General features: G+C 56.6%; 1 protein-coding gene and 1 long non-coding RNA gene across 12 annotated transcripts in view; one reads left to right on the forward strand and one right to left on the reverse strand.

The window, feature by feature from the left end:
• LOC309668086 overlaps positions 1-18,816 on the forward strand; it is a 217,791-nt gene that overhangs the window by 78,208 nt on the left and 120,767 nt on the right. The gene's annotated exons all lie outside the window — the stretch shown is intronic.
• On the reverse strand, positions 2,748-18,801 carry RASGRP2 (RAS guanyl releasing protein 2). Of its 11 annotated transcripts, none has more exons than XM_082477367.1 (18): positions 18,785-18,801; positions 15,550-15,690; positions 14,801-14,903; positions 14,192-14,254; positions 13,734-13,865; positions 12,816-12,966; positions 12,445-12,618; positions 12,169-12,285; positions 10,158-10,439; positions 9,137-9,214; positions 8,808-8,930; positions 8,360-8,475; positions 5,136-5,277; positions 4,829-4,865; positions 4,071-4,247; positions 3,766-3,797; positions 3,128-3,192; positions 2,748-2,964 (listed from the first exon to the last, which is right to left on the reverse strand). In XM_082477367.1, the coding sequence occupies exons 2-18, from the start codon at positions 15,620-15,622 to the stop codon at positions 2,841-2,843; spliced, it is 1,989 nt and encodes a 662-aa protein (XP_082333493.1). In that variant the 5' UTR covers positions 15,623-15,690; positions 18,785-18,801; the 3' UTR covers positions 2,748-2,840. The 11 variants fall into 11 exon arrangements, with proteins under 11 accessions (XP_082333493.1, XP_082333492.1, XP_082333487.1 ...); XM_082477366.1 differs by lacking the exon at positions 18,785-18,801 and adding an exon at positions 18,573-18,644; XM_082477361.1 differs by lacking the exon at positions 18,785-18,801 and adding an exon at positions 17,752-17,787 and having other exon boundaries at positions 14,801-14,907.

Consider the following 18,816-nt stretch of genomic DNA (forward strand, 5'->3'; position numbering starts at 1 on the left):
GCTGGGGTGAATGTCTTCCCTGTGAGGGAGTCTGCATCACTATGCATCGGTATGAGTTTGGAAAGAAAGGGACCACCTTCACTCACTCATCCAACCCAAGGTGGACCTGGCACCTAGCGTGTGTATCACAAAGTTGGACACTGGGCTTCTGAATGAGGGAGGCAGTGTGTGTGTGTGTGTGTGTGTGTGTGTTTGTGTGAAAGACCATTCTGCCAGCTCACTCCAGGACCCTGATTTCTGTTGCAGGGTCCGTGATCTGCACAGCCAGTGGTAGTTGGCGCTTCCTTAGCCAGAGGCAACATGCAAGAACACTAGCATTCGACCACTAATGCATGCATGCGCACTCGTGGGTGTACTCACAGCCATGTGCACACAGGCGTTCCCAAGGGGACACACAGGGACACCTGCAGAAATGCCCCCCCCCATGGTACAACACCCACAAGAAGCATATACTTGCTCAAGAACATACACAAACTTGTGCACACAGGTGCCTGAGGCAGATGCATGCCTCAGGGCGAACAGGTGTACACAGAGGACGAGGTCATCCTGCCCCCCGAGGCACTTTGCACAGAGTGGTCAATTACTGAGTAGATGGGTGGGGACACCCCCCCCACCAGAGAGCTCCCTCCCGGCCTGTGAGGGGACGAGAGGGGGACCCAGGCTGTAGGACCCTAGAGGTTGGGAAGAGAGATCCCTGAGCCAGGTTCTAGACTTGGGGGGCCTACTCTGACGGAGAGACCCTCAGGATGGCCCCACCAAGGCCACTAGAGGAGCCAGAGAATGGGAACTGCTGAGTCAGGGCCTGTGAATGTGAAATTGCCTCTCTGACCCCAGAGCCCACTGCCCTACCCATCCCCCACTGCTCCTCTCCCTGCAGGCTACACACACACACACACACACAACACACACACACACGCACACACACACAGAGACGTGTCCAGCCAGGCAACAGGGCATAGATGGGTACACAGACAGGCACAGTGACTCACAGAGACTTTCTCTCAGACCCTTATAGATGGGTGTGGGAAGGGGTGGGCGGAGGGCAGGGGCAGGGAGAGATTCAAGAGTGAGCACTTGTCTCTGGTCCCCACCCCCAGCTCCCTGGGCCACCTTTGCCCATCAAGGGCAGGAAAGGTCACCTGGCAGCTGCTGCACCTCCCTGCCCCTCCCCCAGCTACAGTGATGTCTCCCCCCACCCAGGTCCAGGCTTCGGAGTACCGGATGTAGGTGGGACCCACCACTTCAAGACACCCCCCCAACAGGCACCCACCCAACGTGGCCCTTCTCCCATGCGCGGTCCAGTGAGGACACACGGTGGAGGAGAAATGCAGCAAATACAGTATGCGTGCCTGTGCACACACATGCACACACGCACACAATGTGAAGCTCGTCTGCCAAATTCACACAGGCAACCATGAAAAGGCAGTCACACGTCACAATCCCCAGGGGGAGCAGACCTGGGCACACATTTGCAAACACACACACTGGGAAGAGGCCAGGCTGGGGCTGGGGGGTGGCAGGGAGGGGAGCCGACCAGGCTGCAGGGATGGAGGCAGCGCAGGGAGCGAGCTGCTCTTCACAGCACAATCGCCGTCTGTTGTTATAGCAACTCAGCCCCCAAATCGTGAAACGGATATTACAGCCTCCAGAGGAGGAAGGGAGGGAGGGGGCTGAGGATGGAAGGAGGGGCAGTGCGGGGGACCCAACGGGGGACAGGGCTGGGGGGGCCCAACAGGTGGCAGAGCTGCAGCTGAGAAGTAACAGGGTGGGAGGAGGAGGTACCCCAGATGAGGAGTAGGCCAGGGGGAGTGGGGTCTCAAAGGGAAAGATGGGCATGGGGTCAAGGAACTTTGAGGGAGGGGGCCAAGGCCATTGCCAAGTCCTCAGATATTGTGCTTTGCAGGTAGGAGTTGGCGTGCTCAGGCCTCTACTCCCAGAACAACCTGCAGTTGCTGTAGGACATGCTTCAGCTTGGGACAGGGGGGCTGGGGAGGTAGCTCCCATTCTCGTACTGCTGTCTAGAGCCTCCTGACCCCAGGGGCAGCCTGGCTCAGCTTCAGAACCTTTCAAAGACCCCCAGTCCACCCTCCTCACCAAGACCAGCCTCTGAAGTGGCCTTAGCCTTCCTCAGGTAGTGGTGACCCCCAAAACCTCCATGCTGCAAACTCGGGAGGGAAGAGCTGGGTCGGGAGAGGCTGCCAGAGGCTGACAGCAGGATCAATATGCATTTCCTCTGGAAGTCCCTGTCCTTCCGGCTGGCAGCAGCGCCAGGCCAGGAGGCTGCAGGCCCAAGGAGTGTGGCCCCCCCTCGCTCCTTCCCCCACATCCAGCACTCTGGGCTGCCCCCTCCCTCCCATGATTCTCTGTAGTGAGCTCCCCGTTGCTGGAAGTATACAAGCAGAGGCTGAAAGACCACCTGTCAAGCAAGGGAAACTCAGCTGCGGGCTGAAGGCTATGGCTATACATGACCACCAGGCTCTGCAATTCTACTTTCAAGTTTTAGGCCCCCAAGATTCTGGACTCCTAGAGATTCTAGACCTCCCCCCCAAACTCTCTGTTCCACGGTTTCCTGGTTCTAAGGCTCTATCCCCTACAATTCTACTCCCCCCCCCCAAGATTCCAGACACATGAGATTCCAGATCTCCCAAGATTCTCTGACTACAAAGTTTTAGGCTCCACAATTCTAGTCCCTGTGATTACGGACCCCTGCCCTCCGCCCCCCGCAAGGATTCTAGGCGTTGATAGTCCAGGTTAATTACTTGGGCCTTTATTCCATCTGGAAAATACAAATATTCACAAGAATCTGTACAACCTTAGGGACACCAGGCCTGGCCCTGCCCTCAGCCGCATGCCACCCTCACACCCCGCCCCCCAGCCCCAGCCTGCTGCCGCAGCACCCCAGGCTCCCTGCTCTGGTCCAAGTCTTTTCTCCAAAGCAGGCATGAGTGCTTGATCCAGTCACAGCTGGGAAGAAAAAGACAGAGGTTGTGAGGAAGACCCTCCCCCCTCCCCAAAAAGCAGGAATCCGCCTGGCCTGGGCCATTTGGACAGAGTACCCGTCCCACTCATCCCCGCACCGCCCCAGCCCTGAGTGGGGAGGCTCTGCACAGGCTGCAGGGGGGCTCACCATCGATTACAAGTGGATGTCAAACACGCCGTCCTCCACCATCTGAACGTCCTCCTCTCGGATCTCTGCAGGGAGGGGGGTGTCACAGGACCAACTCCTGGGTCCCTGTGCCCTCAGCAGCCCTTCTCCCCATCCCCGGAGGCACCCTGCCCCATCCCAGAAGCAGAACCATCCACCAAAAATCAATTCACTGAATGACCAGAAGGCCCAATTTTTGAGGCTCTTTTTCTAAGTTTTCATTTTGCCACAGCTTTTTTGCAGCCACAGATGTATCGGTGCGGTTTGCTTAAATGTCAGTTTTGTGTGTGTTTTACATTTTAGACCCCGGCACTTCTGGAAGGCTCAATGCAAATGGTTTCATCTTTTCTGTATTTGAGACCTTATGCCCTGTGCCTGCCTCTATTTTTGAGGACTTAGGCCAGTCTGAACAGCTGTGGTCAACTGCCTTAGACCCCAGTTTAACATGGTTGTTCAGAGTGTTCTCAGCAAAATAATCATTTGAGGAACTGTCATTCAGAAAACTGACCTAGAACCACCAATGGCCCCAAGAGAGCTGCTGGGAGATTTGGGGGACAAGGGACTTTTCTCAGAATAGCCTCCAAAGCAGCCAAAAAGGAAAACACAGGCAAATGGCTCACCAAACTCCCTCTCCAATCCATTGTCAATCCCCCTAACAAAATAAGAGTGCAAATTGAATCTTGAAGTCTCTTTCACTTTTACTCTTTTTTATTTATTAGTCTCTCTCCTCCTCAGCCTCAGAGGGTTGAGGGCTCCCTGGTCACCTTCTGACACCCTTACCTGTCCAGCCCTTCTCCATCACCCTACCAAAATAAGACAATTACAAACTCTGCAATAGTTTCCATCCTGGAGAAGGTAATACTATGCCACCATGGCCTTGCCTCTCTCCCTCCACAGGCCAGTACAGAAAGAGACCCCTTCTTACCTGGAGGGCGGGAGCCTCGCCTGCCAGGGCGGGGCAGGGAGAAGCTGAAGGCGCGATGGTGGGTATGTGTGGGTGAGGGTGAGGGTGCAGACCCCTCCAGACTCACACTCTGGGCCCGGCGCCGGCACTCAACTGACAGGCGATCCTTGCACTGCTTGTGGCAGTTAACACCACAGGCTGGGGAGGCAGATGGGGAACCCAGCCAGATCAACTGATCAGAATACCCTTCACCCCATTCCGCAGGCCTGCACCTCTCCCCAGGTCCCTTTGCTCCTGAGCAGCTGCCCCACCAAAACAAGAGCCTCCTTTCCAAGCGCTCTCTTCATCCTACTCGGCAGTCTGTGCCCTCTCCAAAGCTCCCTGTTCCTGGACAGCTGCCTCACCAAAATAAAGGCCATGGTTTTTGTTTGTTTGCTTGTTGTTGTTTGTTTTTTGGGTTTTTTGTTTGCTTGTCTTGGTTTTTGGTTTCTGGGGGGGGTTTTTTGGCAGCACTGCGAGGCAGGCGGGATCTTACTTCCCAGACCAGGGGTCGAACCCACACCCCCTGCAGTGGAAGCACGGAGTCTTAACCACTGGATAGCCAGGGAAGTCCCAACAAAAGCCCTGTTAAAGGCTACCCGCTTCACATCAATCAGCATGCCTCTTTGGCTCTAAGGTACTTCACTCCTTGGCAATTACCCCACCAAAATAAGAATATTCACCCAGATAGCAACTCTTCCCAAAAAACTCAGCCCAGCAGCCCTGCAATTCCATCTCACCTCGGCATTTGAGGCCCTGCTTGTAGATGCCCAGGATCTGAAATAGAGGAGGGGGCCGTAGTAGGGGGGAGGGGTTTAGAGGGGATGACTCTACTTCTTCCTTTCTATGGGCAGGGAGTGGGACTGACCCTTTCTGGAGCCTTAGGGCCCCCTCAGGGTTTTGTTCAGAACAGCAAGAGGAGAGGCAGGTGGAATTAAGCTTTGCCTAGGCTGAGAAGGCTCCGGCAGGGGCGGGGCCAGAAGGAAGGGCGGGGCGTGGATGGGGCGGGGCCGGTGCTGGAGGGGTGTGGCTTGGGCGGGGGCTCACCAGGGCCTTGCAATGGCGGCAGGCGACCGGGCGCAAGGAGTTGCTCTCGTGGAAGTTGTGTACGAAGCCCATGCGGCCACCCAGCACAGAGCTGGAGCGCAGAAAGTAGGAGACCATCTCCTCCTTGCTGATGCAGCCATCCCTGTCCGGGAAGGGGGAGGGCCTCAGCTCTGGGGGCCTCCCTGGGACCACCCACCACCAGCTTAACCCATCCCACTGGGAAAAACCCCTACCAAGTTAAAGGTCCTCACCGACTCCTGATTTTGGACCCCTGGTGCAGGAAAGAGAAAGAGCACTAGACTTGGAGTCAGGCAGATGTAGTAGCTGCTACTAACTAGTTGTGTGGTCTTGGGCAAGTCACTTGCCCTGGGTTTCCTCCCTGGAAAAATGGGGATCATAATTCCTGCCCTGCTCACTTCACAGAGTTGGTGTGTAAACTAAAATTGCTCTGCACTTTCCCATGGGATTATCAGCTTCTGTTTCCCAAAGTGAGCTCTGTGGAACACCAGTCCGGAGCCCTGAGAATTAAGAGATCTCTGATGAGTTTGGGGACCAGGTAAGATTGGAAAAAGCTGCACCTGTCTCACTCTTGCATAATCCTGCCAGAAAGGTAATCCAGGGCTTCCCCACGGAGCCCTTTTTTTTCACCCATTCACATATTTTAGGGAAAGAGTGAGCACGTGCTCTGGAGATGGACAGAACTCAGTTCAAATTTGGGCTCTACTTCTTCTCTGTGTGACTTCAGGCTAGTTAATCTCCCCATCCCTCGGTTTCCTCTTCTATAAATGGGGACGATGATAGTTCCTACACCTCAGAGGCCTTTGGGTAAGGATTAAATGAGATAGTGCCCATGGAGCATTGACAACAGTGTCTGTAATGGTTAATAGGTGCTGGGCCACTGGGAGCTATTTCCACCAGGGGTGGCCCTTGTCGGAAACGCCTGCCCATTGTATTTGGGTGATCCAGGTGGTCCTTCAAATCAATGGTACATTGGGACAACTGACGGTTTATGAAAATATGTAAACCTAGGCTCCTATCTCACACTGTTCATGAAAACTTGTTTCCCACTAAATTCAGAACACTAATGTAAAAAATAAAATTTTCAAAGTATCTGAAAAGGTATGAGGGAAGAATTTTGTAATCTTGAGGGGATGAAGGCCTTTCTACGCATAACACAAATCCGAGAAGCCATAAAGGAAAAGACTGACATATTGAGCACACATTTTTAAAAAATTTTATATGGAAAAGGACAACATAAATGACAGACTGGGAGAAAATATTTGCAAACATATTCAACACCAAGGGTTAATATCCATTAACAGAGATTCTAGAAATCAATGAGAAAAAGACTCACAAACCCAGTGGAATAATGGACAAAGAACACGAACAGGCAATTTACAGAAGAAATAGAAGCGGCCAATAAACATATGAAGATATCCTACCCCCACTAGTATTAAAGAAATGCAAATTTAACCAAGACACCATTTGCCAATTAGACTGGCAAAATTGTAAAGCTTATTATAGCATCCACTGTTGGCAAGGAAGTTGGGAAATGGGCACTTGTTCACTGCTGATGGGAGTGCAAGCTGGCACAACCTTGCCTGAGGTCACCTTGGCAGTCTCTCTTCTAATTTAGAATGTGCATATCTTTTGATCCAATTATCCCACTTCTAGGAATTTCTCCTACAAAAATAGTGGCCTGAGTGCATCGGTACAAAGATGTTCACAGTAGCATGGTGGATATTAATAGCGGAAAACTGGGAACAGTCTACATGTCCATCAGCAGGAGAATGGTGAGGCAAATGATGGCCCAGCCACATAGTGTAATACTCTGCAGCTGTTCTAAAGAATGAGGTAGTTCTGCATGAATCGGCCTGGAAAGATGTCCATGATGAGGGTTTAAGTGGAAAACAAAAGTAAAAAAACACAAAGCATGCAGTTCTGTCAAGACAGTGATTTTAAAACAAAAACAAAAAAAACCCTGAAAACCCTACTGCTACAAATACCCAGATGCTGGTTAAAATATATCAAAAATTGCTTTAAATGCATAGGTGAGTTTGTAAGAAATGGAAACCCCCAAGTTTCAGAAACAAAGAGAGATCTTCAAATTGAGGCAGTGAGCTGCGGCTGCCCCAGGAGCCAGGTGCTGGATTTTGATACCTGCCTGGGGCCTGCAGGAGGTGGGGAGTTAAGGCTGAGACGCCTGCATGAAGCTGACGCCTTGAAGGTCTCCAAGGGCTGCACCCTCCCTAAAAGTGTGGCCTGGAAAAAATCCACCCACCCAGGGAGGTGACGGGGAACTGTTTTCAACTTAGAGAAAACTCTGTTTTCAACTATTTGCTCCCAACAGTGGGAGGAGAAACAAAGCAACTACAATGAACGCCGCTGGCGGAACTAGATTTATACCATCATCCTGTTTGTCTATGAAACAGACACAGACAAATTCTCTAACAATTTGCAACATGCATGAAAAAAAGACTGGAAAGATACAGGCATTGCCAGCCAGTAATGTTACTAACATAGTTACTAATGACAACCTCTGAGTGGGAAAGGAGGGAGGGAATTTTCACTTCTTACCTTATACACTTTGCTCACTATAAATCTATTTTACTACCTGGATTTTTTTTATCCATGGATTTTTATAATATGGAAAAAAACCCAGCTTTTTGAAATACGGATAACATTAAAAAGTAAATCGACCTGGGATGGACTATAAATTTTGATTGGAATTTTGTCCGCTCAGCAAAACCAGGGTGTGAACATGGTTGCAGGGGGCATGTTTAACCTACTCCGGAGAACCAGCTGTTTGTCCAAATTGTCAGCATGTGAATTGTGAATTGTTGATAAGCAAGTGGGTGCTGCTAATTGCAGGCTTTTCTTATCTATTCATTAAGACAGGCTACCGAGGAGTTCAACGTGCCCACACTTTTTGCCAGCTGTGAGCTCCACAAATAAAATGGCATTTACGTAGCAACAGTCCCCAGGCCACAGTCTTTGCAAGATTCAGGTGGAGTCCCCCCACCCCCTCTTCGGTCTGAATAAGTGAGGTAACCCTGTGCCTCTGCAGCTGGCAGCCACCCCGAAAACAAGAGCCCCTCCCGACATGGGTGGCTTCCTCCCTCAAGATCATCTGGTTCAATGTCCTCATCTTGCACGGGAGGAAACTAAAACCCAAGGGGAAGTGAGCCTGCCTTCCCTCTCCCCCTGTCCCCAGGCCTCCTCACTGGTTCTGGTCGAGGTCTCCAAAGGCGCTGAGGTAAGGAAAGTTCCCACGGATGATCTGGAACTCCTCCTGTGAGATGTGGCCGTCCCCATCGACATCAAAGTTCCGGAACACAGACTGGAGTACATAGAGGGACACATGGGGGAGGGGAGGATAAAAGGAGCATCGGCCCCACCGTGCCCACATTCCCAGTCCAAGTGATGAAGGGGGGCGGGGGCGTCTCAGCCGTGGGCAGCTGTCTGTCTCCCCCACCACCTCCCTTCTCCGTACCCCCATCCCAAGCCCACCCATCAGCTGCGCCCCGTGCCTTCTGGAGACTGAGTGTCGGCCCTTGAACCTGGCACTGGTCGTGGCTCCCAGGGCAGTGCCCTGGCACAACTAGCCTTGATTGACCACTATGCCTGCCCCGCCCCCCGCAGACTCCGGAGCCGGCTGCCACGGAGTCTCACCTCCACCATCTTCTCAATGTGCTCCACCATGAGTGCCTGATCCAGCTTGGGTTTGGCCGCTGAGGTCCACTCCTCCAGCACCGGGGGCCGGGGCGGCGGTGTGCAGCTGGTGGGGCTGGTTGGCTGTGGGAATGGTCGAGGCTGAGAGAGGGCCAGAGGTGAGGAAGCCCAGGGCCCAGTGGAGGAGAGAGGGCAAGCCCTGGGGACAAGGAAGCCTGCCCAACGAGCAGGATGGGTGAGGTAGCCTCTAATCTTGGAACTCCCAGGAGGGCAGAGGTGGGGGAGGAAGAGGATGGGCCGAGTGGGTAAGCAGCAAGTCCGCCCCTCACCGAGGACTTGGAGCGCGGTTCCCGCTGCAGGGACAGCTGGTAGAGCTCATCCTCTGTCTGATACTGATCCAGAGACACCTGGGACACACAGGTCTGATCACGCCCACTGGCCTCCGCTGCTCTCAGGAGCCCACTGCCCAGAACTCAGACCCACAGGTCCACCTAGAGGTCGCAGCCCAGCCCCGAGCCTGGCCCAGAAGCTAGACTCAGGACAAAGGCCAGCTTAGAACACATCCCAGCAACCACACGCCAGCCTAGCACACAGACCAGAACCTGTATCTTGGCCCCAAACCTTGAACACAATGCACTGCCAAGATCTCAGCCAAGAATCCAGGTCACAACCCAGCTGAGAGCTCTGAAATTCCCCCCTCAACATAGAACCCCATCCAGCAACCAGACTCCAGCTCAGATTTCAATCCCCATCTCAGTCCAGAACCTAGAAACAGGTAGGACTTCACACCAAACATTAAAACCTAAGCCCCAGCCCAACAATTAGAACCTAGTCCAGATCTGGACTAGAACACAACTCCTACGCTAGGGCTCAAAACCAAGTCCAAGACCAAGCCCAGAACCTCAGAGCTCAGGGCCATGTTTAAAAGCCGCCCCTGGGGAATTCCCTGGCGGTCCAGGGGTTAGGACTTGGCGCTTTCACTGCCGAGGGTGCAGGTTCCATCCCTGGTCAGGGAACTAAGATCCCACAAGCCGAGAAGCACAGCCAAAAAATGAAAATTAAAATTAAAAAAATAAAATAAAAGCCACCCCTATACCCAGAATCCAGAGTTTGACCCCAAACCTTGAACACAGCCCACTGCTAGGAACTCAACCCAGGGCCCAGGCCCAGCCTCAAGTCCACATGCCAGCCTCAGGGGCCCACAGCCCCATCTGGAGCCTAGAACCCTTCTCCAAGTTCACCCCAACCTTGGGGCCCAGGCTGGGTCTCAGTTCTTCGATCAGAACTGAGAACCCAAGGCGAAGCCTGCAGGACCAGGTGCAGCTGTCGACCCCGCTGCTGGCCCCTCACCGTCAGCAGGCTCAGCAGGTCGGGGTTGGCTTGCACTGGGGGCTGAAGGCTGGTCACCATGGCCAGCTCCTCCAGGATGCTGAAGAGCTGCTTCATCTTGGCCCCATTAAGTCGGGTCCGGGTGGGGTCCAGCCAGTCAGGCAGTGCCAGCTGCAGGGCCACCAGGTCCTTGAGGTGCACACCCAAGATGGGGAAGCGGAAACCCACGCAGGCTGCCAGCCGGCGCCGGTAGTTGCCATAGTTGCCAGTGGCCGTCACTAGTTCTGTCAGACCTTCCCAGAGCTGGGAGACAAAGGGCAGAGGGTCACACACACACACACACACACACACACATCACATACACATCACATGTCACAGGCTCAACTCTCCTTCCCCTGCCCAGCCCTGGAAATGTGGGAGAGGATGTGGAGTCAGGGTCAGGGATGGGTGAAAGGTGAAAAGCCTCCCTCACTATCCCCCAACACTGGCTCCCTTAGCCCCTGGGAATCAGAATTCATAGGTCATGAGTTCAAAGGGACACCCACTACCAAATACCACACCTCTACACCAGGCCTAGGCACAGATTATCATCAACATTTAACAGAAGAGGGGACTTCCCTGGTGGTCCAGTGGTAAAGAATCCGCCTTCCAATGCAGGGGACACGGGTTGGATCCTTGGTCAGGGAGCTAAGATCCCACACGCTGCGGGGCATCTAAGCCCCCATGCCGCAACTACTGAGCTCGCGTGCCTCAACAAGAGAGCCTGCGTGCCGCAAACTACAGAGCCCAGCACTCTGGAACCTGTGCGCCACAACTAGAGAGAAGCCCGCACGCCGCAATGAAGAGCCCGCGCCACAACAAAAGATCCCGCAAGCTTCAACGAAGACCCCACGTGCCGCAGCTAAGACCCGACACAGCCAAAAAAATAAAGAAAATAAATAAATAAATAATTTTTTAAAAAACCATTTCACAGGAGAGGAAACTGAGGATCAGGGAGGCAGAGCAGCACAGGACGACGATTTCGAAGAATATTCTTAGTGGTATCATTCGTAACAGCCCAAACTGGAAAAACCCCAAATGTTCAACAGTAGAGGAGATACACAAATTGGGGTGGACTAAAATATTATACGGCAACGGAAGTGAATGAACAATTGCTCCACACAACAGAATGTAAGAATGAAAGAAGCAAGAAGTAAAATCACATATACAACACAATTCCATTCATAGGAGGTTCAAAAACAGGCAACAAGAAACCCACATGGTTTTGGGATGCATACATAGGTGGTAAAGCCATCCAGAAAAACAAGGTCAGGAATACCCTGGTGGTCCAGTGGTTAGGATTCTGAGCTTCCACTGCAGGGAGCACGGGTTTGGGGAACTAAGATCCCACATACCGTGCAGTACGGCCAAAATAAATGAATAAATAAATAAAAATTTTTAAAAAGAAAGAAAGAAAAGCAAGGTCATCATCCTTAGGAATGTCACGACATTGTTTGCCTCTGATGAGGAGGGAGTTATGCTCTAAGGTGCTGGGAGCTTCGGGGGCTGGCAGTGTTCTACTTCTTGACCTGAGTGGTAGTTACACAGGCGTTTTCTAATTTTTTTAACTGTACATATGTTTTATAGACTTTTCTATATGTATGTCACCAGTTATGTTTTTTAAAATAAAATAGGGACTTCCCCTGGTGGTCCCGTGGTTAAGACTCGGTGCTTCCACTGCAGGGGGCACGGGTTTGATCCCTGGTCAGGAAACTAAGATCCCACATGTGTGCGGCACGGACGAAAAAATAAAATAAAATAAAATAAGCAGGGGAAGAGTAAAGCACGAGCTTTGAAGTTCGGCAGACCTGTGAGACTCCACTCTGCTGCTTTCACTGTGCAACTGGGAAAGGATTTAACCCCCAGACTCAGTTTCCTCATTTATCAAACGAAGAGGGAGTGCCCAGCCCCCAGCGCTGCTGGGAGTTCTCAGCGAGGCCAGCCCTGGGAAGGCTGACCAGGCCGTTCCCCTGACCCCCCGAGTCTCAAGCACCTTGATGGTCTCCGGGCTCACGTGGCTGTGGGTCTCCTTGAGGCGGGAGATGGAGCTGTGGCTCAGGCCCCCGACCACCGCCATCAGCGTGTTGAAATTCTGCAGCTCCAGGAGTTTCTGGGGAATAAATGGAGAGAGATGAGGCAGTGAGTCACTGAGTGGGCCCAGAACTTGGCCCAGCTTTTCTGGAGAAGACCTGGCAGTGGGTTAGGGGAAAGGAGGGACTCAGCCCTACTGGCAATTTGGGAGGTTGGGGGGAAGGGGAGGGGCAGGCACCTCTGCAACGTGGACGAAGTGTGTGATGACCAGGGCCCGCTGCGGGGCTGTGGGCTTGCTGAGAATCATGAGCTGCACCCACTGCGAGACACTGTTGAAGAGGGAGATGAATCGCTCCAGGACAGGGTTGTCCACGGTGCAGCCGTGAGTCACGAAACTGTGATAGTCCTGGAACTGCAGGCAGGGTGGCCTCAGCACCCTGTGGCCGTCCCCTCACCAACGGCCGCTCCTCACCCTCCAGTGGCCCTTTGGTGGTTACACTGAAACCCCAGACCCACCCTGTGACCCCACCTACCCCAGAGACCCTGCCCCTCCTGGCACCCCCTCTCCAGCCCACACCCACTCCCTGACCGAAGGCCATTGGGCCGCACCAGGATCTTGCAAAAGGAGCAATATTCCAAGTAGGTGAGATGTGCTGCCAGCTCCATGGGGTCCAGGTGGTCAAACAACAGGGACATTTTGCGCTTTTTCTGTTCCACAGGGTTCCTCTGGGTCACCTGCCGATTCCACTTGTACGTGGGGCTGGGGGAGTAGGGCGGGGCAGTGAGTCCTTTGCTGGAGATGCCCCACCCCTCATGGCCCCACACTCATGCCACTCACGCTGACTGCGAGACACTGTGCAGAGCACGAATGTCCCCAGTCCCAGCACCTCCTGCAATCTCCCCCTCATCACGCACTCAACACAGATTTATGGAAGACCTACTCTGTGCCAGGCACTGTGCTAGGCGCTGGGGGTACAGAGATGAGCAAGACACGGTTCCTGCCCCCGAGGAGCTCACAGTCTACTGAGGGAGACAGACACAGAAACAAACAATCACGAAATAGCGTGGCACAAGTGCAGAGGTCTCTGGGCAGGGGTCTGCACAAAGTGTCATGGAGGAACAGAGGCAGGAACGACAAATTCTGCCCTGAAAGAGTCCACAGACACTCCACACTTGTGCTGAGCTTTGATAACACGGAGGAGGAGGCAAGGGGACATGAGCAAAGAGCCATGGTGGGAAAGGATGCAGGGGCTGCAGAATGGTGAGTGGACCCGTGCAGCTGCAGTATGAGGTGCCTGGTATAGGGCGGTGGGCTGTGGAAGATGAGGCAGGAATGCCAAGCTGGCCTGAGACTATGAAAGGCCTTAATCCCCAGCCGAGGCATTGTGAAGACGATAGGGAGCCATAGAAGGTTTTTAAGCAAGAGTGACATGACCCTCACCCATTCAATTCAACAAACATGTATTAAGTGCAGATGGTGTAGGATGCTGAGTGCCCTTCCCAGCCCTCCGAGCTCCCCCCACGCACACGCTCTCAATGTCGATGAGGCTGCTGTGCCGGCGGTTCCCTTCTTGGTCTAGCAGAGCCTTCAGCTCCTTGATCTGCTCAGCGAGCTCAGGATTCAAATCAAACTCCGCTGGGAATGCTGAAATCCAGTACCTGGTGGAGGTTCAGAGTCACCCAAGGCAGCCCTTCCCCCACATTCCCTAGGATCGTAGTTTCCCAGAGACGGGGAAAGAGCCTCAAACTGTGGTTCCCCTCGCCCAGCTCTTTCCTTCCCCACCGGCACTGGGCAGATCAGAAAACAGGGACCGGTCCAGGACCAGGAAGGGGCAAGCCTTCAGCAGCACCACCACCATGGACAGAGCCGGGTTCAAACCCACATGACCAGCTTCCAGAACGAGCTATTTCCACTCCTTCAGGCCAGTCTGAAGCCTGAGATAAGGGAGCAGAGGAGGGGACTGAGCCCCAAGAGGAAGACTCACCTGACCAGATGGCATGTTTTCACCTGAAGCGAATTGGAGCTGTCCTTCCGGGATTGTTGGTAGGTGAAGCAGAGTTAAGGAAAACAAGGATGGAGACTTACTCTAGAAAAGGAGGCAGGGGATGGGACCCGAGTTCTTGGGGGAGGCTGAGGGCAGGGCCTGGTTCTAGCAGAAGTTCTAGGGGTGGGGTCTGGGGTGGGCAGGGCCCAAGCTCTGGAAAGGGGCTGAAGGCAGAGGTGAGGTGTGAGCTTTGAGAGGGTGCCTGGGTGGACATGGGGGCCAGATTCTGGGAGAGGCTGAGAGCAGGACCTGGGTTCTGGGAGAGAAGCAAGAGGCAGGACCTGCGCTGGGAGTAGAAGCAGGTCCTAGGCTGTGGGGAGGAGAGAGCAAGGCCTAGGCTGGGGAGAGACCCGGGGACGGGGCCTTAGTTCAGAGGGGAGGAAAGGGGTGGAGCTTAGGCCCTAGCTGGAGCCTGGGCCAATCCTGAATTCTGTGATGTGGGAGCGGCCCACGCTCTAGGAGCGAAGCCCATCCTCTGCCCCCGCTGGGCAGCGGGGCTCCCTTATGGACCCGGACCGCAGGGCCCTTGGCGAGGCTGGCGAAGGATATATGTGCAGCAGTTTTGCCGCCAGCTGAGAGGAAGGGATGTACCAGGGGTGCATCATGAGGAACATGCGCACCAGCTGCGGGTCCCGCACCTTCCCGGAGTCATCTAACTCCGAGGGGTCAAGGAGAAGCGGGTTGACCCTACGTCCCGCAGCCGCGGTCCCTAAACCCTACCCCGCAGCCTGCCGGGTTTCTGGCTCCCGGCCGCCTCCGGCTTTCCCAGGGCTCCGAAACCAGGAGGCAGATTATAAAGTAAAGGTAGGGTGTAAGAGGGATAAGGCAGGATCCGAGGAACTAGAGGAGAGGAGCGTCTGAGTCGGGCCTGTAGTCTGGAGGGGAACCAGCTGGGGCGGAAGGAGACGGGTTCCGCGGGGTCAAGAATCCAGAGGTCATTTCCTGAGTGCCTGGGGAAGGGGCACCCCTTCACCAGATAAGCCACCCCCCATCAGCCGGAAACAGCTTCCAGGCCGCAATAGCGAGTTCCTCCGGATCCCCCGGGGAGGCAGATAATGGTCCTCATGGGTCAGAGTCTGGGGACACCGCCGTCCCTCCCTTCAACGCTGGTATACTAGGGAAGGGAAACCTTTTCTCTTTCTGCAGCGTGTGGATCTCTCTACCCCGGGATGCAGAGGAGACTTTCGCCAAAGAGGCTGCAGGATGCGAGTTGGGCAGAGGTCTGCCCTGGGAGGCAGGGGTCCGGGTTCAGGCGCCCGGCTGGGCTCAGGCTGGGCGTGTCCTCCCGTGCCACTCACCGAAGGCTTCAATGCAACCACGGAGCAGCTCCTCCACCGTGCAGCCCTTGTCCAGGTCCAGGGTGCCCGCCATGGCCTCCGGCACGGGTAGGCTGGGCCAAGCTGCGCTCCGAGAGCCTCCACGGGGCTCGGACCGGACCCCTGTCCCGGGAGAGGCAGAGCGGGAGTCTGCGAAGGCGCGGGCCGGGGGAGCGGCCCCGCGGACAGAAATGGGGCGGGGCAGGCACGCCCCCTGCTGGGCAGGGGCGGAGTCGTCCGCCGCGGCCACTCCTGGGGTTAACTGGCCCGGGATGTTGCAACCCACCAGTTGGGAAACGAACTGGCCAAGAAGCTTCCGGCCCACCCTTGGAGTCGTGGGAGGGCTGAGGGACTCCCCGGGGATGGGGACGAGCCAGAACTCCGGGGGCTGGTTAGTATCCCAGCCCCCCTCCCCGCAGGCCCTCTTCTCCTCACGTCCTCTCCCCAGAGGCACCTGCAGCACCCCGCAGCTCAGTTCTGCGCCCCTCCCGCTTCCCTCCCTTCACAGCCTCCCTTCCCCCGCAGGGTTATTTTGGGAACCCAGAGCCTGAGGGGACCTCGGAGGAATTTCTCCCTGGGATGAGAGGGGGGAGGAACCCAGGCGTCCTGCCCGCGTCGCCCCCTCCCGGGCTCCCCGGAAGGGGAGGCGGGGCTGTGGCAGCCCCCAGGGGCCTGCCCTTGGGGAGGCGGGCTGGAGCGGAGAGGAACATTCCTGGGGGGGGGGGGCGGAGAGGGCGGAGCGGGGAGCCCACTGCGGCCCGGAGGCGTCAGCGGGAAGCCTGAGCCTGGGAACCGCGCGTTCCCAAGCCACCTCCTCCGTGAAGGCCCCAAGGGTCCCGGCTCAGCCCTTCCGCAGGCTATCTTCATCCCCAGACCCTGACGCAGGTCCCCATACTGCACAGTCGAACTGAGTGCACACACAGGCCGTCCACACTCGAGCACAGAGTAGGGTGCCCAGGAGGGGGCGCTAGCACCGTGGGGGGTGGAGAGTGCCTGTACGACTCCACCAGCAACTCCAGTCACTGGCGGGAATATACGCACCCATGCAGAGACAGACACTCATTCCACGCCCGAGGCCAGGGACCCACATCGGGGTGCAAGAATGCCTGAGGCTCCCAAAAAGCCGAGCCTCAGGCAATTACCTCCCATACTCTCTCTCACACACACAATGGCACCCACACCCCTCGCACACCTGAACGAAGGAAACCTCGGACACACATACCCAGCTCTCTACCCCAGAATGCAAACCCGTTGAAGGGGCCGGCTTCCGGCCCTGCTGCTCACTAGAGCCAGGCCAGCCTGGAGTTCCGCGGCCACAGCAGCGCTGACATCCGCACACGTGTGCACACACGCAAGGCAGTGCACCTACACGCATGTACACTCTCCCACACATGCACACACCCGGTGGGTACGCACACACGCCCATTCCGCCCCCGCCCCCTTTATCTGCGATCCAGGGCCAGCCCTGCGGCCCCAGCGACCTGACATCCCGCACCCATGGACGCTGGCAAAGCCTTGCCCCACAAAAGGTACCCCGCCCCTACACATACTCCCCCGGGCTGCGGGCGGGGAGCGGGGGACTCCTCTATGGAGTTCTCTGGTAGACTTTTCCTAAGAGGCACCCAGAGTCATCGCCGCCCGGCTCTCCTGCTTCCTCGCTGTGTGACCTTGAGAGTCACTTGGCCTCTCGGAGCCTCAATTTTCTCATCTGTCAAATGGGGGATTCGCTGGGGAAGGTCCCTCTGAGACATGGCTAGGAGGGGCCGGGTGCGCCCCGGATGCCGCCCCCTCCCGCTCTTGTCCAGGGAGCTTCGGGTCTCTCGGCAGGTCCCTCCTAGCCCTGACCCGGGCCGCAGCCTCCCCACCCACCAACCCACCCGCCGCCCCCAGCCCGTCTGCGCCGCCCTCGAGGGCCCCTAGGGGCCGGGCCTCCTCTGCCCTGCGCGCCCCCCTCTCCCCCCCGCGCTCGCTCACTCACACTTGGGACCCGCGGCAAGAAGCCCGCACCCGGCCCGGCTGGCGCCACCTCAGTGCTCTCCTGCCCGCCGACCTCGCTGCGGCTGCGGCTCCCGCCCGCTCTCCGCGCCGCGGCCCCGCTCCCCGCCGCCCCGCCCCCGCTCCGCGGCCGCCCCCTCCTCTCCCCTCCCCTCGCCTCCCCTCCCGCCCCTGCGCCGGGCTCCGCACCGGCGGCTGCGCCTCCCCCATCGGGGGCTCCCTCTCGCCCCGCACACGGCGGTCCCTGCGGCAGCTTAACCCCTGCCCTGCCGCGCCGACCGGGAGACCAGGGCCGCGGGCGGGGGGGCTGCGCCACGGGCCGCGCCGAGGGTGGGTGAGGGGAGGTCAGGCCGCGCGGGACATGGAGGGGGGAAACTGAACCACCGGTCCTCTTCCCCCACCACAGACACCCCCCTGCCCCCCGCCCTGCCTGGTGTGGGGCAGAGGAAGCCGGGAGGGGCAGGAAGCCGACTGCGGTGGGGAAGGGGCGCCCCGCCCAGCCCCCGGCCCGGGTTCCTGTTTTCGAGACAAACCGTTCCCACGGGGCTAACCCGGCCTGGGGCCGGGCGTCTTCCTGCGGGCAGCGGGGGGCACAGGTCGGGTAGAGATCGGGGGCGTGGGCGCGGCGGGTCCTTGTGATAGCCTGGGGGAGGGGCTAGGACAAGGTGGGAACACTTGGAGGAGACGGGCTTGTGGGGAGGGAGGAATGAAAACGCGGCTACCTGGAGAAGGGGCCTCGAGGTCTGGGGATAGAGGGAGCTCCAGTTCACACAGGAGGGACTGGGGCCCCGGAAGCCTGGCTCCCCATGAGGCCAGATGAAAAGGGGCAGCTGCAAGCGACGGGTGGGTTCTCCGCAGCTAGAAAACTGGAGCCTGGGGGCCTGCGCCCCCCCACCGCCCCCGGCAGAGAGGAACTTGGGAGGGGAAGCCGCAGGCGGTTGGGGTCCCCACAAGCCGGGCCTAGGGGAGCCGGTAACCGTTTCCGGCTGTTCGGGTTCAAACACACTCACTGTGAAACCATCGGGCCCCAAACAAATCTTCTGAGGCTTGCCCCGCCCTGCTACCCGGCTGCGGAGGCAGGACCTCCCCCACACCTCAATCTCGGTAAAACGAGACCTACAAACAGGCCCCTTCTGGTCCTTAGTTTCCCCAAGTGAGGAGGGGCAACACCGGCCTAGCCTAGACGGTCTGTGCGTGTCCCCCGCCCTAACACTCTCCTTACTTTGGACCTAGCGCAGCCACCTGCTGAGAGAC

The sequence above is a fragment of the Balaenoptera physalus genome (genome assembly GCF_965194825.1).
Source record: "Balaenoptera physalus genome assembly, chromosome: 10".
Lineage (NCBI taxonomy): Eukaryota > Metazoa > Chordata > Mammalia > Artiodactyla > Balaenopteridae > Balaenoptera > Balaenoptera physalus.